Source organism: Rissa tridactyla, chromosome 7, assembly GCF_028500815.1.
Source record: "Rissa tridactyla isolate bRisTri1 chromosome 7, bRisTri1.patW.cur.20221130, whole genome shotgun sequence".
In the NCBI taxonomy this organism is placed as follows: domain Eukaryota; kingdom Metazoa; phylum Chordata; class Aves; order Charadriiformes; family Laridae; genus Rissa; species Rissa tridactyla.
In genome coordinates this window covers 48,041,980-48,063,742 of record NC_071472.1, presented here as the reverse complement: position 1 = coordinate 48,063,742, position 21,763 = coordinate 48,041,980, and the positions used below count along the sequence as shown (strand labels likewise).

At 58.5% G+C, this 21,763-nt stretch overlaps 1 protein-coding gene across 8 annotated transcripts in view; it reads left to right on the top strand.

Annotated features, from left to right (window-relative positions):
- Positions 1–21,763, top strand: part of RAP1GAP2 (RAP1 GTPase activating protein 2) — an 84,537-nt gene that overhangs the window by 13,551 nt on the left and 49,223 nt on the right. For 5 of the 8 annotated variants that reach the window (XM_054208601.1, XM_054208603.1, XM_054208600.1 and 2 more), the window contains exon 3: positions 7,716–7,751. In XM_054208601.1, the coding sequence (XP_054064576.1) occupies positions 7,716–7,751 (36 nt within the window). Of the gene's footprint in view, positions 1–3,653; positions 3,772–7,715; positions 7,752–18,090; positions 18,127–21,763 lie in introns of those variants that run through there. The other 3 variants (XM_054208605.1, XM_054208604.1, XM_054208606.1) reach the window with 2 other exon arrangements.

Here is a 21,763-nt window from a genome sequence, read left to right as displayed (position 1 = left end):
GTTCATCTTTCTATTTCTGCCCAAATCGCCGGGCTGCCAGCGGGAGCGGAGCAGCCCCCCGGAGCGGAGCAGCAGGTACCGTCTGCAGGGAGCTGGGGGCTGAGCGGTGTGGCTGTGCCTGGCGGCTGGTAGCCTCACTAGCCCGTCTTGCCACGGCTGGTCTGTCTACAGGAGACTGGGCTGGCAGCTTCAGCCGCCTGGGAGGAAGGTGCCTTTGGACCCTCCTTTCTCCTGCGCTGCGGGTCCCTACGTTCACCAGCGCTGTGTGCACGGGCCTCTGGATGCTCCGGTCGCGGGGGGTCTCGCTGGCAGCTGCAGATGCCGCGTCAGGGGATTTGGAGCCCCGTGGTCCCCCATTAAGGGACAGGAGAGCTGAGCCGGGCTGCGCGGAATTGGGCTGTGTTTCCTTTCGTAAACAGAATCGCAGCCCAGCAGTTTGTGCTCATTAAGCTTTAATGCTGTGCAGTTGTCAGCTCGCCGCTCCCGGCGCAGCCTCGCGCGCCCTCCCCTCGCGTCTTTTGTTGTGCCTGGTTGTGGGGTGCGATGGAGCTGCCGAAACGTGGGCGCTGCTCCCCCTGAGCTGCTCCAGGGAGATGCAAGCTCCTGGTGCTCCAGGAGAGTTTGGTTTTATTAATTGGCTTGTTAACAATGGGGCTCGCTGCCGTGCGGCACCCCCTCCCCGGTGTCACCGGTGGGCTGGGGCTGCTCCCCACGACCGGGGGGGGTCAGGGCGACAGGGGCCCCTGGGAAATGTTAATTTTGTCTGGTGCAGATGGTACCAAGGAGGCGTCTTCCCCCAGGCCTTTGTTTCTTAATTTGGGCTGATCGCTTGTGATTTGGCTGTGCCTGCTTGAACAGGAGGAGGGTTTTTTTTCCTTTCGTTTTGGAGCCCGACTGTGTGAAAAGCCTCGGGGGGCAGAGGGGAAGCGAGAAAATGTCATTGCAGACAAACTGTTTCTGGACGCACCCCCGTGCGGGCGAGGTGGCGCTGGGCAGGCGCTGATGCGACACCCTGGAGCTGAGGGAGGCTGGTGGCCTCTGCGGGCTTGGAGTTGGGTCCTTGGTATATTTTTAACCTTTGCCCAGTTCAAATGCGGTTTTTCACTTCTATCTGTGGTGGCCGGCACAGCCCTTGCGGGGCTGCTGGGCACGTGGAGATGTGGAGCAGGGTGGGCTCTGCTTCTGTCCCCACCAGCCACGGGCATCCCTGGGCACTGGTCCCGCTGGTGCGGGGCGAGGTGGGCTTTGTGCAGGGGATGCCACGCGCCTCTCCTGGGCAGCGGGAAATGGAGACAATTTCCCTGTGGCCTCATCGAGGTCCTGCCCTCCCGGGCTATGGAATCCCGGGGGAGGTAGGTGACTTGCTCTCAGTGTGTTAGCAGAACTGTTGTGCCAACAAGGCGTAACAGAGACCTGCTGGAGTAATTTTGACCTCCTGACTGCACTGACTTGCAGTTAACGAGGAGCCCGGCCCCGCGCTGCTGCGCGTCTCCCCATCGCCCTCCCTGCTGCCGTGGTGCCTCCGACAGCCCTCAGCCGGAGAGTTCACCTAAGGACTGGAGCGGCAGAGCAAGGTGCAGTAATTGGTGCTTACGGCACTGCAAGGGTAAACGTTTAAATGGAGAGTCCCAGGAAAACGGCCATCCCTTCAGGTTGTTTTTGGTGTGATGCCGGCCGTAGGTTGATGCTTGCCGCGGCTGCTGTCGCTACATGCCACCGCACCGCTGCGCGCGGGGGCTGCGGCAGCCGGGGGGGTGTTGTGATGCACTGCGGAGCTCGGCCGTGCGGGGAAGCTCCCTGCTTTTATTTTCAGGCATGTAAATCTTAAGCAGCTAAGTAGAGCCGGGCAGAAATCAACTGGTACGAGTGTAAGGAAGACGTGACCTGGGGGAAGATGAAGCGAGAGGATAACGTCACGCTGCTATTGATGCACAGCTTTAACATGGAGCATGCAGGCCAGAAACAAATGTGCTCCAAGCAACTGTCTGCACCAGATATTTCATGGTACCTGAATTATGGCCTTCAAGCCTACATCATGTTTGGGATTTTTTTTTTTAAATAATGTCCTTAAGAGCTCTAAAATGCAAAGGATTTCCATCTCTTTAAGGAGAGATGGCTGTGGGCAGGAAAGTAGGAGTTGAAATAGCTGGATTTCAATCCAGGCTTTTCCCTGGAGTTGAGTGATTTCTCTCTCCAACTCCCTATTCCCCCCACTGCTTCTTTCACACATCAGGCAGAATCCAAATGTCTCTCAATTTAAAGCTTTTGGGTGCTTGGATGGGAGTCTGGCTCCTGCAAGTGCCAAGTGCTGGGCTGAACTGCCCGGAGTCTCCCAGGAGCCGTGCGAGCCCGGCTGTGCCGAGTCGAGGGGGTGGTTTCTGGGTGTGCTGGGAGTTATTGTAAATCAAGGGAGCAGGAGGTGAGCGTTCAAGTAGCCGAACCAGTAGGACCTTGGCAGTCAGAGGCTTCCTGCTGGTCTTTGAACTGCTGGGACGTTGGGAAGCGAGCTGTGGGCTCCTGTACCTCGTGAGCACAGTGGGTGATGTGCGGCCGAGCAGCTTGTCCCCTCCTGGCTGCGGTGTGAGGTGAGGCTCCAGCGTCGCCCCGGTGACACCCACGTTGTGGCCCCGGGGCAGCGCAGCCCCTCCAGCTGTTGAGGGGTGCTCGGGGATCCCACCCTTCCTACAGACTTAGACCCGCGGAGGGTGAGCCCCCATTGCATCCCAGGCGGGCGCTGATGGCTGGTGTGGGGGGCGGAGGGTGTGAGGGTGGCCACCCGGGGGGGCACCACACGCGGCCCCTGGCACCGGGATCACCTCCCCACGGGCCCGAAGGCTGGTGCAAGGACGGTTGCCTGTTTTCTTGGGATTTTGTGACTGATGGAAGCTCATACCCAGCTAGAGGTCAGCATTTCCATTTGAATGGGATTTCTGAAGCCTGGTTTTTAAATGACCGCAGGGTTTTTGGTGGTGGTCGGGCTGCAGCTGCACACTTGAGCCTTACGGAGCTGCTGAGGACCCAGATGAGAGAAACCCCGTGTGCCGCAGCTGCGCAGGGCTGGGGGGAGGCGCCTCACCAGGCTCTGGGGCAGCCGGGGGTCTGTTTGCCGGGAGAGATGAGGTGACGGGATTTTTGCTTGTTGGGGTTTAAAGTGGGATGTTTAAACTCCAGTTTAAACTGGGAGCGCACTGGAGGCTCAGTTGGAGGATGCCCTACCAGGGAGCCAGCCTCGCGCAGTGAATGCAGCCCTGCCATTTGGAGACAGCCAGGGGAAAGCCACCCTGGGAGGGAGACCTGTGTGTGGCCACCAGTGACCCTCGGCACCGGGCCCCGGTGGTGGGCCAGGATGGCAAGCGGGATGGCGGCAGTCCCACAGCATGGTGCTTGTGGGTGACACCGTGCCCATGGCTCATCCCCGACGCCCGTGCTGCCCAAGGCTCCTGCCATTAGGAGAAATACGATATTTGCAGCATAAGGTTGTGAAAAGCCCGAGGCCACAAAAAAAAAAAAAAAGGAAATGACTTTTCTTCTTGTGGTGTGTGTATGTGCTTCGCCTGTGTGCATGCGCTTCTGTGGTGGGGGCAGCTGACCGGGAGTCCTGGGTCCCCCGCCCCGGCACAGCACCGTGCACACCGCAGGAAGCACCCGTCACGGCTGGCACACGCGTGCTGCCGACCCCGCTTCCCCCCCCATGGCCGCAGCGTCCCGGCAGCACCGAGCCGACACCATGTTCCAGAGGAAGCGCAGCGTCTCCTTCGGCGGCTACGGCTGGTGGGTGCCTTCCCTTTCCACCCTCCCTTTGCTATCGGGAACGCGGTGCTGCGCGAGGAGCTTTTCTTCCCTCTGGGGCTGCAAAGGAGGAAGCGCTGTGGTGCCGCGGTGCCCTTGCGCCAGAGCCCTTCCTGCTGCCCCAGCCAACGGGGGCACGTGGAAGTTGGGAAGGACCTTCTTCCCCCCCCGCTGTGCCCGCGGGGAAGCCTGGTACAGCTTCAGCGGGTGGGTGCTACTGGGTTCTGGCAAAGCCCCTCGTGAGCCCTGTGGGTGCCAAGCAGTGAGGGGACCTCCTGGGGGCTCGTGGTGGGCTCCCGTGGGCACGTCACCTGCAAGAGCATCCCATGGCTCTCCCCTGACTCCCTGCTCTTGCTGCCGAGGACCCTCTGCCTGGGTAGCGACTCTTACAGCTGCCTTTGGCACCTCGTGGCATATGCGGTGAGGTCCCACCTGGTCCACGGTAGGGTCCTGCGGCCATTGGCACCTCCCCAAGTTGTCCCTGCACCCTCTGTCCTCGGCAGAGTGCCACGGCTGCTGCCCGCACCCCACGTTCAGCGGGACCATTTGCTTCTTGTGCCCCTGCCCTCCGAGATGTGCTGATTGATAGGGAAATAGTTTAAGAAAATGGCCCTCTTGTCCCTCTGCCCTTCCTCCAGCTCGCCTTTCTCCAAGGTGTTTTATGCCCATCCCAAGTCTGTGCTGGATGATTGTGGTCAGGCGGTGGGAAGCAATGGCTGAATCGGCCGTTCCGTAATGGCTTTGGCTGTTTGGTGCTGGGGCACAGGGTCGCTCTGCCTTCCCCCCCCCCCCCCCCCACAACTCCCACCCCCCACCAGGCCGCGGGGGCTTTGGGAGGAGTGCTGGTGCCCATGGGCTTGGGGCTGCTTGAAACCTGCTGGGGGAAATGCTGAGTAACCGAGACGGTTGTGGGAGGGCGGTGAACTTGTCAAGAGTTTCGGCAAAGCCTCCTGGGAATAGAAGCGCACACCTTACTGAAGCCAAGCGTTTTGTCTCAGCTGGATTTCTTTTTTCTTTACGTAAAAACAGGAAGGAAGCACTCCGATAAACTGCTGTACAAATAAGTTTTGTGAAATGCGGGCTTGTTTTGTGGCAGAGAGAAGCCGCAGCTCTTGGGCAGCTTTGTCCCGCAGCCGCCGTTGGGAGCGGTGGCTTTGGGGCCGTGACCGCGCCGGGTACATCCCAGGGGCTGCCCTGCTCACGCCGCGATGGAGCGGAGCCGTTATCCCCCTTTGCAGGGGCGTTCGTGGATGGCTGCGCTTTGCTCGGTTGTTTTCCTTCTGCTCTTCGGCGGTTGCAGGGAAAAGATAACCAGGAGCTGGAGAGCCATGCAGGAAAACGTAGTCTGCTGGCTGTTCGGGGGGGGGGTGTGTGCTGCCAGCGCAGGCAGGCTGGGGGGGAGCAGGGTGCGGGCTTTCCTTTAAATGTTGGCATCGGTGTGTGCACTGTGATTTGGGCGGGCAGGGGGTCCTGGGGAGTTCCCCAGTGGGGTCGGTGCCCACCTCCCTGGCGGCCCTGGTGCAGACCCCCCCAGGCAGTCGCGTGTCACCGTGCACAGCCGGGAAGACGCTTTGCGGGTGTTTACGGGAAAGGAAGGGACCTGCTGCAGCCCCGTACCTGCATCTGCGTCTTCCCACGGCTGCCCGGGCCCGCGGCCGACCCACCCTTCCTGTGGGAGCGCGCGGGGTGTCCGGGCACACCCAGCCGCCCGCGCTGCGGACGCTCCTTCCAGCCCTCCGCCGGCGTGCAGGCGGGTTTTCGTTCTAACGCCTGCCTCTGCTGCCAGCGGGGGCCTGGCAGGAGCGTGCTGGCCGCAGGTGGCACACGTGGTGCCATCGCCCGTGGATGTAGGGGCGCACATCGCGGGCAATGCACAGACGTGGGTGTGTGGCCCTGGGAGCTGCCACCCCAGCCCTGCCCGCACCCCCTGCCCGGCTCGCTGTGGCTGCAGTGACCGGTGCGGGTGGCCTAATGACCAGTGCAGGTGCCCGCCTGTCCCCTCTCCTCCCGGGCCATTGGCACCCAGCCGGTGCTGGCCGCTCCTTCCCCGGGGTGGCAGCGGGGCAGACACCCCCGGTGCCATGCTGCCGTGCTTGGGGAGCCCCAGGGCTGTATTGGGGCGCAGCAGGGAGGGGGCTGCAGCGGGGTGTGGGGTGTTTCACTTCACCCTCCTGCAGGGCAGGGCCTGACAAAGCGGCTTTAGGACATAGTCATAGCGCAACTGCGGTTTCCCCGGCAGAGGGGTTGCTTTCTTGTGTGGTTGGGGTTTGGTTTGTTGTTGATTTTTTTTGTTTTTTTTTTTTTTTTCTCTCTCCCTCCAAGAGGCAAAATAGCAGCAACTGATTTTTGTTCCCGCGGTTCCGGGTGAAGGCGCTCAGTGCAGCTCCCCACTCCGGTGTGGGTCCTGCAGGAGCTGCCTCAGGCACCCGCTGTCCCTGCGGCTCATGCGCGCCTGTCACCACGTCTGGAACAGCTGTTTACACCAGCATACTTTAATGTTCAACTGGATTTAATGATCAACAAAGTCCGTGGACGGGCTTGTTAAGTATCAAGTGACAATAGCGGGTGCCCTGGCTCTGTCTGTAGGAGCAGTAGCATGCCGGCTCCCCGGGAGCGGAGCACGGGAGCTGATGCTTGGGGAAATGCTGGGAATGGAGCTCCTGTGGCCTGGGGGTTTTGCGAGTGAAATGTCGGCCCAAGAGAGGCACCCGGGAAGGGTGATGGTGCGTGCAGGAGGTGCCGGGGTTGAGCTGGGGTGGCTTTGCCCTCGTCCGTGGGGAGCGGGGACACCCTGTGCGGGGCTCCTGCTGCGTCTGCTGCTGCGCATGATGTGCCGGGGACCCGGCCCCACTGCGTCACCCGTGGGTGCAGCCTCCTCGTCATGGAGAAGTTCAGCCTGGGAGCGGGGGGAAGTAAAGCTGCGAGTAGAGAGGAAACTGTATTTCTGCAGCCCTGCCGCGTCCTCTGTGATCACCGTGCAAAACAAGTGGGGTTTGGTTTTGATGTTTTGGGTTCTTTTGTTTGTTTTTTTTTTTTCTTTTTTTAGAGATGTGGAATTAATTCCATGTGGCAGATAACAGAGCATTTGCAATGACCGCCAAAAGACATCATTTTGCATTTTGAGACATTACTGTGATTTGCATTAATTAATATTAATATGGCTTTAACCACACTGATTCCGTGGACGCAGGCACTCGTTAACGGTGCCAAATAAATAAGTGAAGCGATGGGGGCTCCCAGCCCCACACGAGCTGGCCGGGGCTGGGACCGATGGGGCTGCTCTGCGTCCCCCCCAGGCTGGGGCGCTCGGCGGGGGTGTGCGGGTGGTTGCACCGGGTGGGGGGTAAGGAAAAGGGTGAGTCTGTGGCTGGTGCCTGGTGGGGATGGGTGGCCCTGCAGGGCTGAGCCTGAGCTCCCGCAGCAAGGCAGCCACCAGCCAGGTGTGAACATCCTGCACCTCGCTGGATCCTTGACCCTTCCCTGTTGGAAGGGGCTTCTGAGTCGAGGCTTTGGGGGTTTGGTGTGATGGTCCCAGTGTATCAGGCCTTTCCACAGGTCTGTTGTCTTCAAATATGTGTTTTGTGGGAGGTGGAGAGAGCTTGGCCGTGGGCAATGCCCTCCTCTGCTGCCCAGTTCACCTCTGGCATTGCAGGTGAGGAGGCAGCGGTTCCGCACTGGTCACCACCAGGAAATAACTGGGGGGATTTGGTTTTTCATGCTGCCAGGCTTCACTTTGGGTTAAATTTTGGTTGATTTTCTTTTCTGGCCAAGTCTTTCTGTGGTGATTGTCCTGTCAGCCAGACCGATGGCACCTCCGAAAGAGATGCTGGGGATGGGTTTGCCAGCAGCCCCCGGTACCAGAGTCGGAGCAGGGCCAGCCCTCCCGTCGGCACCTGCAGTAACACGCTCCTCTGCTTTCTCCCCAGGATCGACAAGACGATGCTCGCCAGCCTGAAGATCAAGTGAGTACCTGCGCTCTTCTCTCGCGTAGAGCGATTTCCCTGAGAGGAACGCGGTGCTGAGAGGTGGCTTTGGGCCTGGGGGACACTGTCCCGTTAGCTGGGCTGTCGTCCCAGTTCCTGCCCTGTGCGGCGGCGGAGCAGCCGTATCTCCCCATTCCTGCAGACGGTTTTGTACATGTCCCGCTGCTTGTTTTCCTGGGAAGCCCAATGTGATTCATGTACTGGGTGATTATAATAGACGCGATGACACAATTGCTGTATGATCGGTGGGTTAAGGCATGGACGGTGCAATTCATGGGGCACCAGCTCTGCCTTGGGAGGGATGGGAAATTGGCGAGATGGGCACCCACCAGGCTTCTGGCTGTAAATTCACTGGAGCCTGGGGTTGGTTGTTTTTTTTTGTTTTTTTTTTTTGTTTTGTTTTTTTTTTTTTTTTGTTTTGTTTTTTTTTGTTTGTTTTTTTTTGCTTTGTTTTTGTATCTTGCAGTCTGGAGAGGGGGTGGGTGTTGGTGGGATAGTGGCTCCTGTGGTTGTTACCCAGCTCCTGCTCTTGTGCCACTGGGGGCGGGGATGTGGTCTGGGTGAAGATGCTCTTGGTGCCCAGGAGGGTCCGTGAGCCGCTGGTGTTGCTTGGTGGGCCCATCTAGGGTTTGCCCCGGACTTGCTGAAAGCTGTTGCCGTGGGCTGTGTGGCTCCTGGCGAAGCGGGTGCTGGGCCAGATCCTCCTCTGTGACAGAGCGTGGCATGCAGGATCAGCCCTGCTGGAAAATGCCATCAGCTGGATGGGGAAAGAGCAAGCAAGAAAGGGCTGGGAATGATGGCACCGATGCTCACTGTTCTCCCAGCACTCATGGCTGTCTGCAATTCCTTCCCTCCCGCCGTGGCACATCCTCCCCTCTCCCGGTTTCCAGACAAGCTCCTGCAGCCGGCGTTTTCCATTGCAAGCACGTGCGGCTCCGGTGCTGTCAGCGTAACCGTGTGCTAATATAGAAATATTCTGGCCAAGCCTCCCTTGAGCTCAGGGCAATGCGTATGGGTAACGGCTCATGCGGTTTCCTTCTATAATCATTGCTTGTGCAAATTATTCGTTAATGGAAAAGTATACGGAAAGCCTTGGGGGAACCTGCTGCCTGAATGAGCCTGCAAATGCCCATTGTAAATAGCACAACAGAAACGCTGTTGCCACGCTCGTCGCTCAGGTTTTTGCTGAACTAATGAGAAGTTTAAATCAATGTTTACCGCTCTTGGGAGTAGAGGGAAATCTCAGTAGACTTTCCTTTTCCCGCGGAGCTGAGAAGGGTTTTAGTGCTCCGTGTATACTGCCATACCCTGTGCCCTGATTGTTTTTTCCAGGGCCCGTGCAGCAATTCTGCTGCAGAAATACCATTTATCCTCCTTTCCCCACCATGCCGGGCAGTTGGTGCCGTGCTGGGAGCGCTATGCCGATGGTGCCGTGGGGCACGCCGCCGTGCTCCTGGTTGGGCGGGGGTGAGGGTCTGGGGCCACATTTCTCCCTCCTGCCTCGGCCGGAGGAGGGGGTTTGCTCGGGGCGTTCGATGAACCTCCACTGGAGTGGTTTTGTCCCCACTATTCACAGCTAATGCTTTCCACAGCCTCATAACGCCTCTGGTTTGTGGACAGATTGCTTCATGAAATGGTTCTGTAACTGGGGCCAAGCCAGAGCCACATTAGATATTTCTAAAAGCTTTTAAAATTAAGGAAAAAAAAAAAAATTAGTTTTGGTTTTCTAACGCCCTCTTATTATTGCAGCAGCTTTCTGGCTAAGATACCAGGCGTAGGCAATTCTCTTGCACTGTGTAACTTGTTAACAAAAAGACAAGCTGCTTTCTGCAAGCCAAGGAGCACTTCAGGAAGCCTTGTGCATGCCGCAAACATCAATATTGGCTTGCAGAAACCTGGCAGGGGAGGAATAGCAGCGTCCAGGGGTGGCTGCAGCCAGAGCTTTGGCTACAGGGGGGGTCCAAGGGCGGCGGGGGGCTGCAGCAGCCCCTGCCTGGGCTGGCCGCTCACTGGGCAGCACCGTGTCCCTCCGTCCCGGGGTAGCACGGCAGGGGGGACCGGTGAGCTCATGTCCCAGCAGGCTGTCAGGCGCGAGGGCTGGGTCCTGTGCATGGATTGGTGTTTGGTGGGACTGACAGCACCCGAGTGAGATGGGGGTTGGGCTGTGGGATGCTCCTCTGCCTGCTGCTCCTGTCGTAGAATCATAGAATTGTCAGGGTTGGAAGGGACCTTGAAGATCACCTAGTTCCAACCCCCCTGCCATGGGCAGGGACATCTCCCACTAGATCAGCTTGCTCAGAGCCCCATCCAGCCTGGCCTTAGAAACTTCCAGGGATGGGGCTTCCACCACCTCTCTGGGCAGCCTGTTCCAGGGTCTCACCACCCTCACAGTGAAGAACTTCTTCCTAACATCCAGTCTGAATCGACCCATCTCTAGTTTTAATCCATTCCCTCTGGTCCTACCATTACCCGACACCCTAAAAAGTCCCTCCCCAGCTTTCTTGTAGGCCCCCTTAAGATACTGGTAGGCCACTATGAGGTCTCCTCGGAGCCTTCTTTTCTCCAGACTGAGCAACCCCAACTCTCCCAGTCTGTCCTCATAGGAGAGGTGCTCCAGCCCTCTGATCATCCTCGTGGCCCTTCTCTGGACATGTTCCAGCACGTCCATCTCTCTCTTGTAGTAGGGGCTCCAGAACTGGACGCAGTACTCCAGGTGGGGTCTCACGAGAGTGGAGCAGAGGGGGAGAATCACCTCCCTCGACCTGCTGGCCACACTTCTGATGCAGCCCAGGATACAATTGGCTTTCTGGGCTGCAAGTGCACACTGACGGCTCGTGTTGGGCCTCTCGTCCACCAGCACTCCAAGTCCTTTTCTTCAGGGCTGCTCTCAAGCCAGTCGCTGCCCAGCCTATATCGGTGCTTGGGATTGCCCCGACCCAGATGGAGGACCTTCCACTTGGTCTTGTTGAACTTCATGAGGTTGGCATGGGCCCACCTCTCCAGCCTGTCAAGGTCCCTCTGGATGGCATCCCTTCCCTCCAGCGTGTCAGCCGCCCCACACAGCTTGGTGTCGTCAGCAAACTTGCTGAGGGTGCACTCAATGCCACTGTCCATGTCGCTGATGAAGACGTTAAACAAGACCGGTCCCAGTACTGATCCTTGAGGGACTCCACTTGTCACTGGCCTCCACTTGGACATGGACCCATTGACAGCCACTCTTTGGGTGCAGCCAAGCCATCAAGCCAGTTCTTTATCCACTGAATTGTCCATCCACCAAACCCATATTTTATCAGCTTGGAGACCAGGATGTCATGCGGGACAGTGTCAAAGGCTTTGCTCAGGTCCAGGTAAAATGATGTCAGTTGCTCTCCCCTTCTCATAGAAGGCCACCTGACAAACCGTCAGGCATGATTTGCCCTTGGTGAAGCCGTGTTGATTGTACCCAGTCACCTCTTCGTTATTCTTCTGCCTCAGCAGTGCCTCCAGGAGGATCTGCTCCATAATCTTACCAGGCACGGAGGTGAGACTGACTGGCCTATAGTTCCCTGGTTCATCCTTCTTTCCCTTTTTGAAAATGGGGATTATGTTTCCCCTTTTCCAGTCAGTGGGGACTTCACCAGACTGCCTGTCATTCCTCATAATAAACCTGCACACACAGGTGGCACCAGAGCATCAAAGCGGTTTTCCCGCTGTCTTTTTTTTCCTCTCCTTTTTCTTTTTTAATTTGGGTTTCGTTAGTTCCTATGGTAACCATGACTATGTCTGAGGGACTCGGGACTGGAGGGAGCGAGTAGACGTTGCAGAGTGGGAGTGTCGAGGAGGGCTGATGGATGGGTAGCCCTGGCATTGCGGGGGCTTGGCTGTCCCCTTTCAGTGACGGGCACCGTGGGGAGGTACCAGGACGGTGTTCAGAAGCACTGCAAAGGACCAAGCATCCCTGGGCGGCTGCTGCTGAACGGCCACCTTTGCAGCTCGGCCTCCGGAATGCCCAGGAAGCTCCGGTGAGTTGGGATCTGGCTCTGGGAGCTCTGCCTGTTCCCTCCCAGGGCAGGAGAGCTGGGAAGCGTCGGCTCTCCTCCGGGGAGCTTGTGTGCCTGGAGCACTGCTCTGGCTTTAAACGTGCTGCCGGCAGCAGGCCGGCCCTGGCTCTCACACCCTCAGTTCTGGGGCAGGAGAGAGCCAAGTTTCTGGGTGCCGTGGGGGGCTGTGGGCTGCTTTGGGGAGCTCAGGCACGTTCCCACCTTGTGAGGCTGGGGGCTGCGCTTGGGAAGCCTTTCAGAGTGCCCAAGGGCGGTGTGTTGGGGGTGGAGAGTCTGGGAGAGGGCTTGCAAATACTCACTGGCTGGTTTTGGGAGGTGCGTGTCCCCAGGGGTGGCACAGGAGCTTGGGTGCTGGGAGAGGGGATGGGGCTGGCGAGAGACGCTGGGATGGGGCCGGCCCCAGGGTGCTGTGAGACACAGACAGCACTCGTGCAGTAAATGGGATTTGGAATGTGCAGACCCAGGACTTTGGCATGGACCGATTCCATCGAGATCTCTGTTTTTCTGTTAAGTTTTTTTTTTTTATTCCTTACCTACTTCATGGGAAAGTGCTGGGGGCAGCTGCAGCCCCCAGGCTGGCAAAAGGGGCATCACGTCCAGAAGCAGCCCTCCAAACGTTGGCTTCGTGCTGGTGTTTTCTTGTGTCGTGGGAAGTCTCTGCAGAAAGCCAGCAGCGTCTCTGGGATTGTGGCGTGCTCGTGTGGTGCCCTTGGAGCTCCTTGTGAAACGTGGTGGAGTTTGAGGTCAGGTCGTTCGGCCGGGGAAGGGAAGAGCTGAGCTAAACCCACTTCCCGAGCTGGGAGGTCACTCTGCAGGAAACATCAGCCTATCAAAGGATCTTTGCATATCAAAAATCAGCCGATGAGCTTGCCCTAGTGAGTTTGTTTGCTTCTCACAGCCGCCCTGCGGTAACTCTGGGCAGCAAAGAAAGTGCAGGGGGCCCCAGGGGCCAGGCAGGGACCCCGAGCATCCTCTGCCTCGAGAGATCCTTGTACTGGGGATGCTGGAGGTGGGAAGGTGCAATGGGCATGAACCCGCAGGGACCTTGCTCTGGTGGGGATGAACCCATGGGGACCCTCCTCCTCCATCCAGCCGGACTCCTCGGGAACAAGCTAGTGGGGTGATGTCCCACACAAGATGTTACCCAGCCCTTTGCCCGCTGGTGGCTCCTCAGCCCTCTGCGATCTGGTTGTTTTCTCTTTGGTATCATCAGGAGGATGTACTAAGAAACCATTGAGTATTTAAAATAAATTTTAAAAAAAATTAGTAAAAATTAAGTCCCTCCTACAGGCAGAGAGTCACCTCTTGGTTTAGCCTTATAAAGCAAAAATAGCAATGAAATAATCACATCCCTGTGGAACAGAGGAGCCTTGTACCCCAATTACTGAGAGTTAGTGTGTGTTCAGCTAAAATTCACATGAAAGAGCATGTGATGCTCATCTGCTGATGGGAATGGGAAGATGAAGGCGGGAAGAGATGAAAGATTTACTTGACCTTTGTAAAACGAGCTGTGTCCAGGCGTGAGGCTCTTAAATATTTGATGGGCCAGAGCGGAGTTAATGGGAAGATGTGGGAATGACTGAGCTTCTTGGCGGTAGCCGCACTGACTATTGCAGTCATCTTGGACGTTTGTGCTTAGGTCTTGTGAGGACAAGCTCTGGAGAGCAGATTGTGTCGAAGTGACTTTATCACCACCTTTTACAATGGGTAATTGCATGCAAATGCATCTTTTGCAATTATACTGTAGCTGTAGTAGTATATGCCTTATGCTGCAAAGAATCTGCTTAAAAAACTACCGCAAAGCAGCTGTCTGCGGTGAACAGGGGAGGCGGGCAGGCTTCCTACAGCGTTTGATCCGTAACTGCTCATCCGTCCAAGTATCTAACGCACCTACCCGCTGTGGGGCTCCTGCAGCGACCCCCTCCCGCAGCGACCCCCTCCCAGCCGTGTGCCGGGGAGGCCATTATCCGTTACCTGGGCTCTGGGGCCGAAACGCAAGAGAAGAACGGAGCGAAAGGGGCCGGTGCGCGAAGGACACCCTGGGACTCTGAACTAACTTTAAAATCAGTTAAAGCCAGTGCTGGGGCTGGGAGGGGGCACAGCGAGGTACGGGCCGGTCCAGGCTCCCAGCTGAGTGCTGGGCAGAGTCTCTAAATGGGTCTGTGTGCAGAGGAGCGTTAATTGGGTTCCCAGGTGCGGCGAAGGTTGTTTAACATGCATCGCCCCGCCATCTCGGACGCTCTTCTTGCCCTGCAGCGGTGCCTCTGCCTTTCTGATGTTGCTGTTGTCAGTTACAGTAATTTTTATTGATACACGTGTGGCTCATCTAATCACGGCAAATTCTTCTGGGCTTTTCCTACGCCATCTTTCTCCGTCCCCTGACTCTAATCTCACTCTGAGTTTTGGTAAAGTTTTTCTGGGAAACTGAAACTGTCCGAGATGGGCTGTAGGCCAGCTGTCCCCTCCCAGGTGTCGGGTGGGTTCCCACAGCGTTTCCCTTGTGTCCCTGCGGCGGCGAGGAGGCAGAGTGCACCATGAGATGGCACACACCCTGAGATGGCACAGTCCCTCCCAAATGAGGGTGTGAACATGGTTTACCTGGTTTAATGTCTCCCCAGCGAAGCTGCTGCTCTGCCTCCTCTCCTGGGAGATGCCTGTTGCACCGTGGGTGTGCAGGGCCATGGCAGCCGGGAGCCGTGCCGTTGGACATGGCATCCCAGGCAGAACGAGTCCTTGTGTCAGCGGCAGGTCCCTGCGGTGGCTTGGCCACTGGCTGGAGTGACAAAGCCCCTCGCAAGTGCCAGGGAGGCTGTAGGCAATGGGCCAGGGACGATGACAAGTCCCTGGTGCTGCGGCTCCTGCCGTCCCCGCTCACCGTCTGCTGCTGGAGAGCCGCCTCCAGCGTGTTTGGGCCAGCCCGCGGCAGCACCGGGGGATTTGAGGGCTGCGCGGGTGGGTGTCAGTGATGCACTAACGCAGACCCGAGGTGACAGCTCTGCCTGGCAGCGGGAAGACGAAGCATCTGCCCCCTGGGCTCTCGGCTGGAGCTGCTCTGGGCTTTGCCTGTGTCGGATTCAGATTCAAGTCCTTCGCTATTGCAGTGATGGCTGGTTTTTTTTGGGGTTGGTTTGGTTTTTTTTCGTTTGTTTTTTTTTTGAGTGGTGGTGGGTACGTTGGAGCTTGTTGTTATTTTAAACAACCCCAAAGCGCCCCACTCTGACCGGGTTCAGGTACCCAGGGCCAGGCGGTGCGATCTCCCCCCCCCGCGCTCTGCCCGGGGTTGGGGGGGGGTAGATGGGCGTGTGTGGAAGCGTTTGCAAATCCCTTTATTTGCAGCGCGGAGGCGAAGAGCCGGGAGCGGCGCCTCTCCCCGGCCGCGCCGGCAGTCGGCAGGCGAGCGCTTGGCTTCGGCGGCCGCTCGTTCCGCGGGGAGCGGAGAGAAGCGGGGGGAGCCCGGGCGGGGGGCCCGGCTGCGGCGTTGGGTGTACGGGGGGGGGGCTGCCCTCCCGGCGAGGGGCTTCTGGCTGTTAGTCACCGGGCCGCTGCAAGTCCTAGAATCAGAGAATGGTTTGGGTTGGAAAGGACCTTAAGGATCATCTCGTACCACCCCCTGCCCTGGGCAGGGACACCTCCCACCAGCCCAGGTTGCTCCAAGCCCCGTCCAACCTGGCCTTGAATCCCTCCAGGAATGGGGCAGCCACAGCTGCTCTGGGCAACCTGGGCTGGGGGCTCACCACCCTCACAGCAAAGAATTTCTCCCTAATATCTCATCCAAATCTCCCCTCTTTCAGTGTAAAACCATTCCCACTCATCCCATGACTCTCCCCTTCCTGATCCAGAGTCCCTCCCCAGCTTTCCTGGAGCCCCTTTAGGGACTGGAAGGGGCTGGAAGGTCTCCCTGGAGCCTTCTCTTCTCCAGGCTGAACCCCCCCAGCTCTCTCAGCCTGTCCTCACAGCAGAGGGGCTCCAGCCCTCCCAGCATCTCCGGGGCCTCCTCTGGCCCTGCTCCAACAGCTCCGTGTCCTTCTGCTGTTGGTGCCCCAGCGCTGGAGGCAGCACTGCAGGGGGGTCTCCCCAGAGCGGAGCAGAGGGGCAGAATCCCCCCCCCTTCACGCTGTGGGGATGCAGCCCAGGCTGCGGGGGGTTTCTGGGCTGCCAGCGCACGTTGCTGGGTTGTGTTGAGCTTCTCATCCACCAGCATCTCCAAGTCCTGTCCCCCAGCTCGCACCACAGCCGTGGTCACTCCTCTGGGCACTGGTGTGAGCGGGGGGGGTTCTGGGGATGGGACACTGCTCAGTGCCCTTCAGGGGAGCAGGGACCGGGCAGTGGCTTTGCCTCTGCTCCTGCCGGGGGTCCTGCCCAGCGCTGTGCCCTGGGGACCCTCGCAGTGGGGAGCAGCAGGGCTGGTCCCTGCATCCCGGCACGCACTGCCAGAGCACCCCCGGGCCGGAGGTCTTCCGCATGAGGAAGCAAAGATGGGAATCAGTAATTTAAAAGGAGAAATGTAAACCCAGTGGAACGGGGGTGAAAGTAGGGCAGCACATCTGGGACCTGGAGTGAGTCGTCAGCCAGCTCTCACTGCTGCTGCTGGTTTTGCTTTTTATGCAAAGAAATTAGTCTGTCAGCTGTATTTTCGTTGCCAGTTTAGGGCCTGGTGGCCCATGGATGAGCAGGTCAGCGCTGTGCCGTTGCCGGGCCGTGGGGGCCGGTGCTGGTAGGTGGGCAGCCGCAGGGCTGCGGTGCTGGTGCCTCCATCACTGCAGAGCTGGGCTGAGCGGGTCCTGCCACCTTGGGAAGGGCCTGTCCCAGCCCTGGCCACTTCTGTGAAATCTGGGCTTTGCCCTCGTGGCAGCGCTGGCTGCCGGGACGAGATAGGGACGGTCCCATCCCACACAGGCACTGCACCGGGACTTTGCCCTGCCCTGCCCGGGGATGGCCTCAGGGCACAGAGACACCCCAAAATACTGAGCCCCCGCTGCTGGAGCTCGCTGGGGCCATGAGTCGGTGCTGCCGATGGGTAGTGCTGCCCTTCTGCCCATGGGCTTGGGGTGGCTGCAGTGGGTGATGCTGGGGGTGACACCTGGGGTCCTCTGTCAGGACAGAAATGGATTTGGGGGTTTGCTTTGTTTTAGTGGTGGGTTTTTTTTTTGGTATCTCTCTTTCGTGACTAAAGATAAGCCCAGGCAGGGTGTGTGCCAGGGCAGGTCGGGTCTGCCTCTGCCCCTTGCCCTGCAGCGGGACTCGGGAGTGAAGGGAAAGGGGTTCCCCCCGTGGAGGGCTGGCACAGCACCGGGGTTTGGGTATTGCAGCTGTGCTGGGGCGATTTGCTGGGCTGGGGTCAGTGGCTGGTGGAGTTCAAGCAGCACAGCATCCCGCCGACGCGGTGTTCAAGTGCAGAACCACCCCCCAAAATAACATCTATTTTCTAGAAGGGGAAAAAAACCCTGGGAGATGGGAGCCTTAATGATATCCTATTTTCTTTATGGACAGAAATTACTTTCAATGAGCAGAAGAGCTGCTCTTTTTGCTGAGGCACCGTATAATTTTAAGAAGAAAAATCGAGAAGGGTCTGAGGAGCTGTGGCGAGGTCTGGTGGAGCAGAGGCACAGCTTGGGGAAGGCTTGTTCCCATTGCCCCAGCAGCGAGGATGGGGCAGGGCTGGGAGCACTGACCCTCCCTGTGCAAAGAGGGGAGCGTTTGGAGCCCTGAGGCTGCTGCTACTGCTTGGTACCAGCTGCGCCAGCCGGGACGGGCAGTGGTGCTGCACCAGCCCTGGGCACGTGGGCACCGGTGGGAGCGGGACCAGCCGGAGGGGTCGTTCTTGGCTCGTCAGCTCCCAGCAGTGTCGGGGCGCGTGCGGCACCCAGGGTCCTCCGCGAGTCCTCACATGGCCACTCACGGTGCTTTGTGTTGCAAAACACCCTCCTGCGTGCGGAACCGCCACGGTCAGCAGGTGACAGATGGGGACAGTGGCCAGAGGATGGGTGGCTGGGGAGCGGCAGAGAGTGCTTGCCGTGGGAGGTGAGCAGCGGCAGGGGCACAGTCAGCCCTGCCTCGGCCAGCCCCAGGGCTGGCTGGGGATTTACAAAATCTAGCCAGTCCCAACGTCTCCCCCCTATCTCCGGCGAGCAGGCGGGAGCGCTTCCCTCTTCGTGGAAGGGCCGTTATCACCCCGGCTGCCCCCGGAGACACCCAGTCCTGCACAGCATCCTTGCTGCACGTTTCAAAGCCTGCCCCGGGCAGAGGAAGCTTTCCCAGCAGGAGAATGGTGCTGGCAGCTTTGAGGACTTGGGGTGTTTGAGCCATTTCATCTGGTAAGCCTTACCTATATAAAATTTCAGGGGGGGTTCTGGCACAGCTCCACTGATGTTTGAAAGCTGGGGAGGGACTTTTTAGGATGTCGGGTAATGGTAGGACCAGAGGGAATGGATTAAAACTAGAGATGGGTCGATTCAGACTGGATGTTAGGAAGAAGTTCTTCACCGTGAGGGTGGTGAGACAGTGGAACAGGTTGCCCAGAGAGGTGGTGGAAGCCCCATCCCTGGAAGTTTTTAAGGCCAGGCTGGATGGGGCTCTGAGCAAGCTGATCTAGTGGGAGATGTCCCTGCCCAGGGCAGGGGGGTTGGAACTAGATGATCTTTAAGGTTCCTTCCAACCCTAACAGTTCTATGATTCTGTGTTTCTGCCCTGGGAGACTTCACTTGGTGTTTGGCTGGGCACTTTCCTCTCCGTGGCTTGCTGGAGGTATTTGCGTTTGTCTGGGGGTTTATTACTGCAGAGAGCCCAGCTATAGACGGAGGCAGTGAGCTGGGATCCGGCCATGCAAACGCCACTTCCCGGCGACGTTGGAGGCGGCGCAGCAGCGCGTTCTGCTCCTGCGCTACCCAGGCCCATATGTTAAAATGTTGTTGTTGCTGTCAAAACAGCCTTCACATATTTAAAGCTAGATTATCCACAATTACATCTGCCCAGAGGACTCAGCGACCCCACGTGGGTCTATTTTTAGCTCTGTTTCAGAACTAATAAACTGTGCTGGTTTATATATCTTTCCTCCTGCCGTATTTATAGCCTGTCAAAATAGGAGCTGTTTGCAGACAATTGAAAGGCGGCTGCTCGGCAGAGTAACGGCCGTCTAAAAGCAAATATTGTTGTGATGTGGGGAGGGCTCCTTAATGGCCGGAGCGATAGAGATGCCATCTGCTTGCAGGTGCACCCTCCCGAATATCCGGGTGTGCAGAGGACAGGGGCTGTCCGCGGGAGCTGCGGGGCTCACCCGGGGCAGTGTCCCCAGCCGCTGGCGAGTGCTGGAGGTTTGGGGGGGGCTTGCCCTGCTCAGGGTGCCCGCTAACCGCCCCTCCACAGCCGTGCATCCGCTTGCCGCTGGGGTGGGTGCGATTTGGGGAGCGCGAGTGGGCCCCGGCTGTGCGGAGCCCAGGAGCCCAGAGCAGCGCAGGCAGCACCGGTGCTGTGCCAAAACCCGTGGTTTGATCCTGACGATAATTTTGTTGATTACTGTACTGCTCCCACCGGCTGTTGCTTTTCCTTCTAGGCAGTGGGGTTCCGGCTCCCCAGCGGTGACCGGCAACGGTTGAGCCCCATAGTGCGGTGGGGACAGGCGGCTGCCGGCTCTGTGCCTGGTGGCCCCTCGCCGCGGGGTGGTTCGATGCTGACAGTGCCGGCGGGGCCTGCGGTCCCTGTCCCTAATGCGTCTGGAAACGGCCCTCTCCATCTCCTGTGTTTTATTTCCAGTGGGGCACGGGATGCTGTTAGCAGCTTCTGCGCTTGGTTAGCAAACGACAGCGTCAGCGTTAGACCCGTACGATATCTGAGAACCTCACATCTTCCAAAGCCTGTTGTAAAAGCCTGGCTCGTCTTGGACTCCCACCCAGAAGAGACGTGGAGAGGCTTGATGGGTACTTGAATAGGTCAGAGCTGCATTCTGTGAAGACTCAAAGGTCACTCCGTTCAGACACTGTCCTGTCTCGTTCCTCTCAAATGTTAGCCGGCGATTGCGACAGCTTCTTCCGACAAGCAATTTGGTGTTAATCCTCTCCAATTTGGAAGGCAGAGCTCAATGTTCTCTTCCCTGGTTGCATTGCTGGGTGAGGTGAGGTGACAGCCAGCCGTCGGGCTGCACCAGGCGCTCGGAAGCAGGGCTGGGTTTCCATCAGGTCTTTATTGGTGCTCCAAAATCCCGGTGCAGCTGTGTTAGCCGAGCGATTCACTCTTCGCTTGTACGTTAAGCTGGAGGGCAGGGAGGTGGGCTGACGGGCAGGAGAGTGAGAACGTGATGGTAAGAAATACAGCATCAAACTCGGGGGTCTGTGTCCGCTCCCTGAGGGTGCCAGTGCTCAGTGAAAGACTGGGGAATGGGACACAGAAGTTGTGTCCTTTCATCTGAGGTGCTGCCTCAGTCCCCTCACGGGCTCTCCGCAGCCCAGGCTGGTGGGAAGGAGAGTTTTCCTTTTGGCTGCGTGTGTTCCATTGCCCACGATCGCTGCTGTGGCTGGAGGTGGCCGCGGCGGCTGGTGGCTGGACGTACAAAAGACGTTCCCTTGACCATGGCACTGCCGTGTCGCTGCGGGCATCTCTCCTCCCGGAGAGGACAAGCAACCATCCAGACACCCTACAGCGGGCTGGGCAGCCTGCTCGTGGAGCCGGTGAGGAGCCCGTACCCCTCTGTCTGTCCTCCCTCGGGTGCGGGTACAGCGAGCGCTCCTGCCCATGTGCGTTGTACCCTCCGCTTCCCAAAGCCCCCGCGCGTTTCATCCAGGTCTCTTGTTCCCGGTCATTGATGAGGTTGCATGGTGCGAGGTGACTTAACGAGGGAGATGGCTGTTTGCCAGCTAACAACTGCATCATTTTCTGTCTTTTTGATCTGGAGCAAGAGGCAAGGAAAAAGCCAGAGAGCAATAGAAACCCATTTCTGAATGTGATTGACTTCAGCACATTCCCTATTGTACGGATGTGTCACTGAGATAATGCCTGTGTTTTAGCTCCACAAATTATATGTCTTTTAACACTCTCACATCAAACAAGGTCTCTGAGGGAGATGAGTAACGGAGACGGCGGCATCTCCTGGAGGAGCCGCCGAGGGCTGGGGAGCTGCTGGGTCCGGCTGCTGCCCGCCATCGCCCCGGGACACCTTCCTGCAGGGACCGGTGGCCACCCCTCGCAGTTTATCACCGGTGAGCGCAGCAAAGCAGGTGCTGATCCCACCTTGAGGTTTCTGGAGGTAGAAAGTGTTTCTCCCTATGCCGCACCCATTCGCGGTGCTGCCCAGGCGCGGGAGCTGCTCCTGCGGGGCACAGGAGCTCACCGGAGCAGGGATTCACCCAGGGGCAGCCACAGTCCCTCCCCGGCATCCTACAATCCCTCCCTGTCACCAAAACACCCCGGCATCAAGGGAAATGGAGGCCCAGAGACAATGTGAGATTTTTCCTGGGCTCCCGCAGACACCCGCAGCAGTGCTAGGCTGGTCGTCCTTGCAGGCTGCCATGTCCCCATCGTGCCTTTAGATTAACTCGCCCCTCCTGACGCTTTCCTTGGGCCGGGGAGGGGGGCTGTGGCTGCAGTGGAGGGGGGCTCGGGGCGGGGGGAGCGACTGCAGTGCCGCTGCCCTGTCGAAGGGGATTAGCGAGGCTCAGGCGCACCCTCCGCTTGGCTGGGACTCCTCGTCGATGTAACGCGATTAGTGCTTCTCCGGAGCAGCCCCTCCCCAGCCAGCAGAATATTCGGCATTGCCAGGAGCCCACCTGCGCCAGTCCGCGTGTGGTGCCGCCATGCCCGGCGGTGCCAGGGGCTGCTGCGCTTGTTCAGGCACAGGTTAAGCAAAACCCTGCCCTGGTGTCAGCGTGAATTGCAGCCATCCCATGACACACGTGCCTGGGATTTCGGTTTTCAGCGGATGCTTTGGGATGATTATTCCAGCTCTCCTAGGGATGGGGCCAA